At 37.5% G+C, this 12,519-nt stretch overlaps 1 protein-coding gene across 1 annotated transcript in view; it reads right to left on the bottom strand.

Annotated features, from left to right (window-relative positions):
- Nucleotides 1-8,014: 8,014 nt before the first annotated feature.
- PLAA (phospholipase A2 activating protein) overlaps nucleotides 8,015-12,519 on the bottom strand; it is a 40,862-nt gene continuing 36,357 nt past the window's right edge. Inside the window, exons 13-14 of the mRNA XM_032138274.2 lie at nucleotides 10,506-10,670; nucleotides 8,015-8,725 (exon numbers count right to left, since the gene is read on the bottom strand). Coding sequence (XP_031994165.1) covers nucleotides 8,160-8,725; nucleotides 10,506-10,670 — 731 coding nt within the window. The 3' untranslated portion in view covers nucleotides 8,015-8,159. The remainder of the gene's footprint in view (nucleotides 8,726-10,505; nucleotides 10,671-12,519) is intronic.

The raw sequence follows: 12,519 nt of genomic DNA, 5'->3' as shown, positions 1-12,519 counted from the left end.
AACTCAGGAGTTCAAGAACAGCCTGAGCAACATGGCAAAACACCATCGCTACAAAAAATACAAAAAAAAAAAAAAATTAGCCAGGCATGGGGGTCCCAGCTACTCAGGAGGCTGAGGTGGAAGGATTACCTGAGCCTGGGGAGACCGAGGCTGCTGTGAGCTGTGATTGCGCCACTGCACTCCAGTATGGGGGACAGAGTGAGTAAAATTAATGGCTAGAAACTAGTCTTTAATAAATGAGGTCGGGAGGAGGTTTGCAGTGCTCTTACATCGCATGGTGGAGAGATATAGCTGTAGGGACTTAGCTGCTACTGTGAAGTTGACAGTCAAGTGGGCTTTGGAACCACAGGTACAAAATGCTTTCTACTTGGGGTTTTGCTGAATGGAAGACGGGGAAAGGACTTTGATTTATGCTAAGAACATGCCATAGAGACATCACAAGCCTGACTTACAGTCAGAGAGATGTCTCTTTAGGTTGTACCATATGAAACTGGCTTTTTACAGGTTGAAAATGGTTGAATGTTGATTCAAGCAGCAGAGAGAAAAAGAAAAGGAAAAAGTAGTTGAATATTGACAGTTTCATATGGTTCAACTTAATATGCTTAAGAGGCCCAGCACTAAACATTGCTATGGACTTAAAGCTCTGCAAACAAATGCAGACTGCTTTTCTGCCTAGAACAAGTATATATGGGAGGGTGGACAGAGATTGGTTCTTATACACCAATTTTAGCAATGCATTGAGCAGTGATCACAATGATTGCCAGGGATAGGCATGCATTAATGCTGGGGTCAATCAGTTCTTCTCTGGGATTTTATAAAGAGATATTAGGTGAGAAATTTGCTCTTTCACACTAAGTCATCACTTAACTTCATTACAGTCAACTGGAAGGAAATTGTCTCCTAGCTGCTCATTGTCATGTTCTGTCTTGCGACAATTCTAAGAAAATTAGGCCAACAAAAGCACTTGCTGAAACAAGTAACAAAAAATCCTGACACTATCATTTTCCATCAGCGAGCCCTTGTAATTCTTTTTTTACCCCCATTAAGCTGATCTGAGTTGATTTTTTTTTTTTTCTTTTGAGACAGCCTCGCTCTGTTACCCAGGCTGTAGTGTAATGGCACGATCTTGGCTCACTGCAACCTCCACCTCCTGGGTTCAAGCGATTCTCCTGTCTCAGCCTCCTGAGTAGCTGGGACTACAGGCATGCACCACCATGCCTGGCTAATTTGGAGGGTTTCACCATATCAGTCAGGCTGGTCTTGAACTCCTGACCTCAAGTGATCCCCCGCCTCGGCCTCCCAAATTGCTGGGATTACAGGCATGAGCCACAGCGCCCTGTCTGATCTGAGTTGATTTCTGTCACTTGCAACCTGAAGTCTTAATTAATACAACATAGTACATGTAAGACCTTCCATGATCTGAACAGCATTTTTCTCTTCAGCCTTTCATAGAAATATACTCCAGGCCTATTCAACAACCCCACCTATACTTATTGTATCTAAGATTCATTTTAAGTATAACTTATTTAAAACATTTCCACATCACTTCCATTCTCAGTCCTCCTAAAATTAACCACTTCTTTTTTTGTAACCCACTATTCTCCCTACAGAGTGTCCAGAACTCTTTACTGCAGGCACTTGCTCAGTATCTTCTCCAATATACTGTTAGTTCCCGGGAACTATGCATATACATTTTTGTAGTCTCAACACCTAATACATTGCCTGGAACAAGCTAGGGATGCAAATATTTGTTAAAATTCTAAACTGATAATTTCAGGACCCACACAGAGCTTCTTTCTCTATCCCTTGTGGCAAATTGCATGAATGACCCCAGTTCTTCACCTCTCCCTATATCCACAGCTTGCCATGTAATTTGGCAGTGCCCTCCTGCTACAGGTGAGACATAATTCCCTACCCTTCTGCTTAGCCATCTAACTTACTTTGGCCAAATGGATGTTAGCAGATGTGCAGCAAGTGAAGTCTGAAAAAAAGCTTGTGCAATTAGGATGGTTGACTTGTGCTTCCACCATCATCATGAAAATTATGGGCCAAAGTGGCCCACTGGTCCTAGAAGAAAGATGAGAAACAAGTAGAGCAGAGCTGCCTCAACTAAGCTACCCAGACAAGCCCAGCCTAGAGCTGAGTCCTCAGACCTGTAGAAACATGAATGAGCCCAGCCAGGACCATCCTACCCCAAGCTTGAAACTCCTGAGCTAAATAAAAACTATTATTTTTGTTGTTGGTTGTTGCACAGTATTACTGTGGCTATAGTTAACCAATGTGCACTCTGTCTAAAAGAGACCCTTTCCCTGTATTTCTCTGTTAGCAATAAGAAGTCTTCAAACCTGGTTTGATATTGTCACTATTTGATACACAGAAAGAAGTCTTACAAGAAATCTTGAGACCACTGCTAGGGCTGTATTATGCATATACGTGATTTTTACAGTCCAACAGAAACACTTTCTTGCTGGGTCCTGGGGCATTATACGAAGTTTAAAAGAAGTGTAAGGATTTTGAGCTCTAAACAACTTTATAAATGTCTTTCAGGATTACCCCCCACCCCAACGGCATTTTCTCCCCAGTAGAAATAAAACCTAATACTTTTTTCCCTTTTGTTTGTTTTGGTAAAGGCAATTCTTACTATTATTAAAGAACGTGGTAGCCTTGGATTGTCTTTGGAAGAAATGCTTGCTAAGCATTTATGTGGCCATCATTTTGCTAGGCTTTTACATGAATCTTAAATTATTCATCCGTCATGTGAAGTCCCACTGAACAGATGACTGACTGAGGCTGAGGTTAAGCAACTTGCCTGAATTCATGACTCAGTGGTGGGAATGCTATTGGAATGTGTGCCTTTTGAACTCCAAAGCCAGTGCTCCTTCGCTATATTATATTGCACCTTTGGTTGCTATTACTACTGAAAATTTTGAATAATATAGAAATAAGTGAACATTTATTGAATTTATTAGTTCCTTTGAGGACACAGGAATGAAAGAAATGTCATTTAATGGCTTAAAACCACTTTCTTTTGATCCACGTCATGCTTATATGGCACTAGCAGGCACTGTAGTTGCTGTTATGATAAAGTGGCTACTACAAACTGATATTTTTCTTCATATTGATATCCAGTTTTGGCAACATCATTGATTAAATACTGTTATCTTCTCCATTGTTTGGTTACTGCTGACTTGTCATATAGATTTGACTTCTTTCAGTTTCTACACCTGTGTAATACCTACCTCATAGAGATAAAGAGGATCAACTATGCATATATAACTAGAAAAGAATAAGTGCTTAATGCAGGCTGTCTAGTTGTTCTTTGCATTGCTATTTGGTTTGATTTAAATCAAGTTGCAAACTGTTGTGGTAAATGTTGGTATATAACTTGAAATCTGATGATCACAGCCATTTGAACATTTTATTTTTCTGATTTATCATGTGTCCAGGAATTCTAAGGCCAGGTTTTAAGCCCCAACATCTCATTTTAGGCCTAGGACCAATATCAGACTATCTACTTTACAAAAGGGCTTTAGGCAACTTTCTCCTCTTTACAGCTTCCATTACCCACCTTATTCTGAAGACTATTTTACCCCTTAAGGAAGCTCATATATGATGTAATCAAGACAAAATAACAAGTACATATCACTTGTTATTTGTAGGAATACTAAAGTATTCCTACAAATAGTTTAATCTCAATGGAAACAAGCTTTCAGTTTATAGGAAATAGATGTTGCAGGCCGACTCCAAGATAGCCCCCAGTGATCCCTCCCCTACTGGTATTCACTGCCTTGTGTAATCTACTCCCCTTGGTTAACTTCCAGCCAATACAATACCTTGATGGTGAGATGTCACTTCTGTGATTAGATTATAAAGATTCCAACTTTGGTCCTGCCAGCAGACTATCCCTTGCTGGCTTTGATGAAGCAACTTGCCACACTGGGGAGGCCCATATAGCAAAAATCAGAGAGGGCAGTCTCTGGCCAACAGCTAGCTAGGAATTGAGGTCCTCAGTCCAACCCCAAAAGAACTAAACACCAACAATGTGAGCTTGAAAATGAAACCTTCCTCAGTAGAGCCTTTAGATGAGACAGCAGCCTTGGCTAATACTTTACAGCCCCAAGAGGATCCATCTAAGCTGTGTTAGGATTCCTGAACCACAGAACATTTGAGATAATATGTGCTATTTTAATTCACTAAGTTTTGGGGTAATTTATTAAGCAGCAATAGATAACCAATACTAAAGGGTTGTAGAAAAATATTTTACAAACACAAAATGTGAGGTGCTTCACATGCTGGAGTGCCCTAAACATTTCAAAAAGTCACTGATAGTTTTAAAATATGAAAGACTATTCTAGATTAAGAAGTCAAAGAAGCATATAACTAAGTAACTATTCATAGATACAGTACACAAACCTTGATTATTTAGATCTTTTTAAAGCAAGTTATAAAAGGCATTCTTAGAGCAATGAGGAAATTTGAAATATGGACTAGATATTAGATATTATGAAATTACTAATTTCCTTAAGTGTGATATTATCGGTGACAAGTTATGTTCTTAAAAATGCCCTTTCTTATAAGATGCATATGGAAGTATCCAGTTGATAAGCATTTAAGTAATTTCAAAAGAAAGTATAAAGTATGGAGATAAAGCAAATCTGGCAAAATGTTAATAACTGTGGAATCTAGTTAACAAGTCCATGAATGTACACTGTACTTTTCTTTCAGGTTTTTTGTTTTTTTTGTTTTTGAGACAAAGTCTTGCTCTGTCAACACCCAGGCTGCAGTGCAGTGGCACGATCATGGCTCACTGCAACCCTGATCTCCCAGGCTCAACCCTAATCTCCCACCTCAGCCTTCTGAGTAGCTGGAATTACAGGCACACAACATCATGTCTGGTTAATTTTTAAACTTTTTGTAGAGATGCAATCTATGTTGCCCAGGCTGGTCTTGAACCCTGGGCTCAAACGATGCTCTCGCCTCAGCCTCCCAAAATGCTGGGATTACAGGTGTGAGCCACTGCACCCAGCCTTTTAAAATTTTTATGTATGAATATTTTTATTAAAAAGTTGAAGGAAAACTCATGAAAAAATGCTATTAAAGTCTTCAAAACTGTATTTATAATCACAACTATACTGCATATAATTTCTAACAGAAAATAATGCATTAGAAATTAGAATAGTTTTTTTAAAAAAGATTGAGTAACACTTTAAAAGCCTGGAATTTATCTAAGACTTCCAGAGAGGATGACATTATCACAAATGGCCTTTTATGCATTTTATCATTTCCTCATAAAATAACCATACAAAAAATTAGCCAGGCATAGTGGCGGGCACCTGTAGTCCCAGCTATTCGGGAGGCTGAGGCAGGAGAATGGCGTGAACCCGGGAGGTGGAGCTTGCAGTGAGCCAAGATCTCACCACTGCACTCCAGACTGGGCGACAGAGCCAGACTCCATCTCAAAAAAAAAAAAAAAAAAAAAAAAAAAAAAAAAAAAAAAAAAAAAAATTACCATAACATACAAAGTGATAACTGCTAAGGAACCTACCTCCCACTCTTATCCCCAGAATTATCTACGTAAAGAATCCATTTTTACCTATGCTGCTTCCATCACTTAAGAAGATTATGAGGTAGATAATAAATTTTATTGCATTGCTATTTAGTTATAAATTCAGCTAGTCATATAAACAGTATCATACTCATCTAAAGGAATCTAATGCCAGAGAGAATAGTTATGAAATGGAGACAATAATAACTTAATTCTTGTAGGCAATGGGGTTTCAAATGCAGTATGAAGTACATTAATTCCAAGAGTTGTACCACTAGAGGTGTGATGGCAACGTAAACAGTCTAAACAATGTACACTATCTTGATCTACCAATTCCATGTATAAAATGTTCCTAGGGAACTAGTAAGACTGTTGTGAGATTTGTCATATCATTGCTTGATAGCTGAAAATTGGAAACAGTACCAGTTAATAAGGGGTATATCCATATGATAGAATATTATATTTATTAATGTGGAGCTCTTTGTACCAAATATAAGTTTAAAAATCAGGTTATCAAAGAGTATGTATGATACAACGCTTTTTTAATAAAATAAAATACATTTACATACATAGTCACTATGCCACAAGACGTTAAGAATAGTTTTCTCTAGATAGTGGCCTTACAGGCAATTTTTATAGGGGTGTGTGTGTTTTACTCAATAAATGTTTATTACTTTTGTATTCAGAAAAAACATTAAGAGAATCATAGGAAAGTTTAACTAAAAAAGAAAATCTTTAAAATATCATTAAATTATTTAACATATTCTTCAAGTGAGATTGTTTCCTTTTGCTAAGCTATGTTTTGTAATCTCCACAACAAACATGAAATAGTATAATAAAAGTTGATACAAAAAAACTTGCACAGTAATAGGAAGCAGTGTTTACATTTTGCCGCCCCTTACATTTTGAAGAGGGAACTTATGTTCTTAACCAAGACTATTTCTTATCATTATTCAAAGGTATCTACTTTTTCTAAATATTGCAATTAAATTATTTGTACTTATAACAAGAAAGCAGTGTATTGTAAAGGAACCAGCCAGACCTGGGTTAAATTCCTAATTTTGCGATTTAACTTTGACATAACCACCTAAACCCAATCAAAAAAACAAAAGTATAGGTACCTAACTGAGCCAGTGAACAGAATATTTAGTCCAGGTACACACCAGGAAGTTCCAATTTAATACTCAGCAAAGTACATATCCCCTCTACTTACATTTTGCTCATTTCCTTTTGATATTCCAAAAGTTCTTACTTGGAGTACTCTAGACAATTAGAACCTTTCTTGCCCATTTGGGGAACAATTATTCATCTAAGGCTGTAAATTGGCATTAAGCCAGGAAATTCATGGTTCTTTATACTATGAGTATTGAGAATGTTGCTCACTATTTTTGGCAACGTCTTCTTTATGAAAAGATCTTTCTCACTTTTGAAAATAGAATAGTTACGCTTCTCTCAAGAAATTCGGTTACCTCAAACACAATAAATTGTGTAATTAATGTGATGGTTCCTTCTTTCTGTTAATTGCTAGGATGTTCACACACATCTGTGATCTCCTCTCTAGAAAGTATAGCATGGCATGTACTTTAAGTAGTTAACTCCCTCTTGGCTTCACTTTTTTTTTTCTCTTATATGATTCATCCTATTATGTCTACTTCTGAAAGCAGAGATAATACTAGCCCTCACTTAAAGGGGTTTTAAGGATTAAATACCAGTGTGTCTACTACTCTGCCCGGACCACATAGAGAGCTCAAAAATAGTAATTTCACATGACAGGTTCTAGACTTTCAAATGATACAGTTTGATGTACTCTTGCTTATGTAATCACCTGATAAAATTCAACATGTTCCAAAATTCTCTCTGAAATAATGGAAAATGACAAAAATAAACAGCCAAATATCAAAACTAGAATGAAAAATGAAGTTACCTCAAATAGTGAAGGGCAAAAGAAACTGGATCTAAGCCTGGAGTTAAATAGAGACCTCGTCTGTCTGAACTGATACATGACTAACATAGCTTACCAACTGGCTTTTTCTTCATCTAAAAACAGACCATTAAACAAATATACTTTAGGATTTATAAATGACAAATCAAGAAATTATATTGTTTTAATATATGAATTTATAAATTATTTTATAAATTTAATATAATTTTAAAAATTTTAAAGTAGTTATCCTAAAACAAGACCTTGAATTGTATCAGTGCCGTTCGAAGGATCTAGCAACGAAGGTAGAGAAGTTAAATAAAAGATAATTGACAACAATTAACAGTTTGGTGTACATTAAATAATAAAAGCAAGTTATATGAGTAACAGCCGTTGTCTTCTCCTTAGTGGCTAAGGTAAGGGGAAGATGTCATTGTCATTGTGTTGTTGCTGATATAACTCTTTTTAAATTTGTTTTCATACTCTTGAAAATCTAGCCAAATTACACAGGAAAATCTCACAGTTCAGCAGTGCAAAAATTTTATTTCTGTTTCCCCTCCCCACCACTTTACAAGATGTAAAATTTTACTTAATCCACAGTATTCTCTTTTTTTAATTATCTGTTATCAGTCATGTCAAATGTGAGGAAAAAAACACTAATCAATTAAAAATATCCGTCCCTCTTCCCCACTGCTACAGCAAATTCAGGATAAATCTACAGCATTCACTTACTTTAGCTGGTTCTGATACTGAGGAATACTTTTTTATTTGAGAATCAACACCTAAAGACTTGGCTAATTGTACAGCATTTGAATCATCACTGATAAGTGTTCCAAGAGCCACAAGAAGTCTAAAAGTGGCTTCTAGGTCTTGTACTACTTCCAAGATTGTGCTAATTAGTGACAAACATTGAGCTTTCCCTTCAATGTTATGGTCTTTATGAAAACAAACAGAATAGTTCAGGGCCAATGTAGCCAGAGCAATGTGAATGTTCTTATTGCTCCCTGATTTCAGTTCTATTGCATGGGACATCAGTGATTCCCTCTGGGACATCATGAGTTTTTGTCCTGCCTCGCCAACAAAACAATTGCAAAAAGTCCTGAGAGCAAGCAGCTGGTTTGCTGGCTTTCCTTTAGGGTTCAGAAGATTGATAAGATGACTGCTGAACTGAGCCCCTTCCTTTTCATTGCAGAAGTTCTCATTCACACTGGGGTGTTTAATTGACAACCGAAGAATGTCAAGTGCAGGAAAGACAATATCTATTAAAAAAAAAAAAAGTCATTAATGCTTACGAAAATAAAGAAAATTTCTTTTGACTATCAACTTTTAAGGATTTTATTTTCCCACTACAAAACTAATCATTTTAGAAAATGTGAAAAATCATGTGTCTGCTTTAAAAAAAATGCATATATTTCTGAAACTTTTGTTAATTTTTCATATTTACATAAACTAGATTTATTACTGTAAGATCATATTCACTTTAAAAATAAGGTAACTCTCTCAGGTTATCAAATAGCCTATACACTGTGAGTATTCAAAAACGAATGGAAAGAATGGGGTGCAGACCTTGCTTTTAAAAATTCTGTAAGACCGAACAATTAAACAGGGAAAGTTCTTTTTTTTTTTTTTTTGAGACAGAGTTTCACTCTTGTTGCCCAGGCTGGATTGCAATGGTGCGATCTCGGCTCGCTGCAACCTCCACCTCCCGGGTTCAAGCAATTCTCCTGTCTCAGCCTCCCAAGTAGCTGGGATTACAGGTGCATGTCGCCACGCCCGGCTAATTTTTGTATTTTTAGTAGAGACGAAGTTTCATCATATTGGTCAGGCTGGTCTCAAACTCCTGACCTCAGGTGATCCACCCACGTTGGCCTCCCAAAGTGCTGGGATTACAGGCATGAGCCACCGTGCCCAGCCAGAAAGTTCTTAAGAGAAGAATTCCAGTTAGCCGGAAAGTTCTTAAGAGAAGAATTCCAGTTAACAAGTGATAGGATGCTTATAGGTTGGTGGGAGCTTTATAATCAAGGGCCTAGGTAGATGCCATCTGAATGAATGCACAAAATAATCTTAGCATCACTAAAGGTGAGGAAATCCAACATTATGTGCTCCATAATATAAAAGTAGTATGCATCATCATTTATAAAGGATTTCACCTAAAAAAAACCCCTACTGAACCAGAATCTAATTTTGCCACTAGCAATAAATACAGAGATGCAGGAACACACCAGCAAAATCCATAATATGGGATATTTTATTGAAAAAAAAAAAAAGACTTTTTCTCCAATAAATCAATGGCAGAAAAAAAAAATAACGGGCAAGGACTCTTTGAGAATTAAAAAAGACTTAACTGACATAATTGGAAAAAAAAAAAAAAACTTATAGTAAATATTTGTAGCCTAGGGTTAACAGGTCACTAAGAGTATCTTGGATGCCTGGCTGGGAATCCACAAATCCTCTGAAACAGTAAACAGGTGCATGGCCGGGCGCGGTGGCTCACGCTTGTAATCCCAGCACTTTGGGAGGCTGAGGCGGGAGGATCAAGAGGTCAGGAGATTGAGACTATCGTGGCTAACACGGTGAAACCCCGTCTCTACTAAAAATACAAAAAATTAGCCAGGCATGGTGGCAGGTGCCTATAGTCCCAGCTACTCAGGAGGCTGAGGCAGGAGAACGGCGTGAACCCAGGAGGCAGGTCTTGCAGTGAGCCGAGATTGCGCCACTGCACTCCAGCCTGGGCAACAAAGCGAGACTCCGTTTCAAAAACAAAAACAAAAACCAAAAAACAAAACAAACAACAACAACAACAAAAACTGGTGCATATATGGAGATCATTATATTACCTTCAGATTCTCAAAACGCATGTAACGAAAACAAGATTATCAATCCCAGTAGTGTAGTGAACCCTTTTCATGAAGATTTTCCATAGTGATTTACAACTACCCAAGTTAACTTTTATTTAATCTACAAATACCAGTAATATTGGTAGAAATGAAGATAAAACCTCTTGCTTTCTGGTTACATTTTTGAAGAGTGTTTATTTACCTTCAGGACAGTTAATAGCTTTCCACAAAATCTGAAGTTGCTGGACTGTGGGTTTTTCTGAAGAACTATTACATATTAGAGACAGTATCTTCTCAAGAAGTATCAAGTCATCCTCAGTTAACTTCTTCTCTTCAGGTGCAGTTCCATTAAGTTCCTTCAGTTTACCTAGAACCCAAAACCAAACTTTCAAAATTCTCTAACTGTAATTGGCCAGATAATATATAAATGCCAAGACTTTCAATAAAAGTACTCTAGTGTACACCATGGGGAGTTAAGACTTTACTCAGCAGTTATCAAACACTATAAAGTAAGGATAAGGCTTATGAGCTTTGTCTTTTTTTTTTTTTTTTTTGTGAGACGGAGTCTTGCTCAGTCGCCCAGGCTCGAGTGCAGTGGCGCCATCTTGGCTCACTGCAAGCTCGCCTCCCGGGTTCAAGCAATTCTCCTGCCTCAGCCTCCTGAGTAGCTGGGACAACAGGCGCCCGCCACCATGCCTGGCTAATTTTTTGTGTTTTTAGTAGAGACGGGGTTTCACCACATTAGCCAGGATGGTCTCGATCTCCTGATCTCGTGGTCCACCCGCCTCAGCCTCCCAAAGTGCTGGGATTACAGGCGTGAGCCACCGCCACGCCTGGCCTTATTTTATTTTATTTTTTTTTGAGACGGAGTCTCACTCTGTTGCCCAGGCTGCAGTGCAGTGGCGTGATCTCGGCTCACTGCAACCTCCGCCATCAGGATTTTCAAGTGATTCTCCTACCTCAGCCTCCTAAGTAGCTGGGACTACCAGCATGCACCACCACACCAGCTAATTTTTGTATTTTTAGTAGAGATGGGGTTTCACCATGTTGGCCAGGCTGACCAACAAGGTGAAAAACTCCTGACCTCAAGTGACCTGCCTGCCTTGAACTCCCAAAGTGCTGGGATTACAGGCATGAGCCACCATGTCCGGCCTCCATTTTGGATGACTTTCAAAGCAATATCATGTGTAATATATATTCAAGTGTAAGTCAATAACCTAGTTTCTCCATGAGAAAATTTATAACAACTTTTTAGCCAATTTATGTCAATTTCTACAGTTGTCAATGAAATAGTCAAAGAGTTAAACGCCTACTGATAACATTTAATTTATGACTTAGTTCCATATGCATATTCGATGTCACATTATTTTAAAAATGTATTTAATGGACATACTGCCCTTTCTTCCCATGTTCACATTTCATGAAACAATTTCCTTCAAATCCTTCACATGTATCTTTAGTATCAGTATCCTTTTTATCATGACTTTGAGATACTGTGTTTCTTTAAAAATCTTTATCTCAAGAATAAAAAAGTCCAAATTCCAATAATAAGGTAAATTATCCAAATTTACACCGTTGAAATCAATTATAAATGGAAACTAGGGCCTGTTTCACTAATCTCAGGTATTAACAACTTTAACTCTAATAAATAAAAATCAAGTTCATTAAGGAATGCAAAAATCAAGACACCTGTTAGATTTTCACAAGTTTTTTAAAAAAAATCTAAAAGTGTGCATATACTACATTATTCAAAATAAAGCAATTAAGAAAATATTAATGAGTGATTTTTATAAATTTTTACAATACTGACCCTACCTTATACTCTGGTAAGTATGTTATGTTATGCTAACCCAATTAATTCTCATCATAATCTTTGTGGCAAACAAAGCTAACAGTAGTCTTAGTCCAAGACAACAACAACAACAACAACAACAACAAAACACTGTATTTTGTTTTGAGGAACACCAACAGAAAAAGCAATCAAAGTTACTAAAGCAGATTCATTTCCTTTTTTTTTCTTTCTTGAGATGGAGTCTTGTTCTGTTGCCCAGGCTGGAGTGCAATGGCGCAATCTCGGGCTCACTGCAATTCCTCCACCTCCCAGGTTCAAGTGATTCTCGTGCCTCAGCGTCCAGAGTAGCTGGGATTACAGGCGCCCACCACCACGCCCGGCTAATTTTTGTATTTTTAGTAGAGACGGGGTTTCACCATGTTAG

The sequence above is a fragment of the Hylobates moloch genome, unplaced genomic scaffold (assembly GCF_009828535.3).
Source record: "Hylobates moloch isolate HMO894 unplaced genomic scaffold, HMol_V3 SCAFFOLD_19, whole genome shotgun sequence".
Classification (NCBI taxonomy): Eukaryota; Metazoa; Chordata; class Mammalia; order Primates; family Hylobatidae; genus Hylobates; species Hylobates moloch.
The sequence above is the reverse complement of the archived record's forward strand: the minus strand, read 5'-3'. Positions and strand labels throughout refer to the sequence as shown.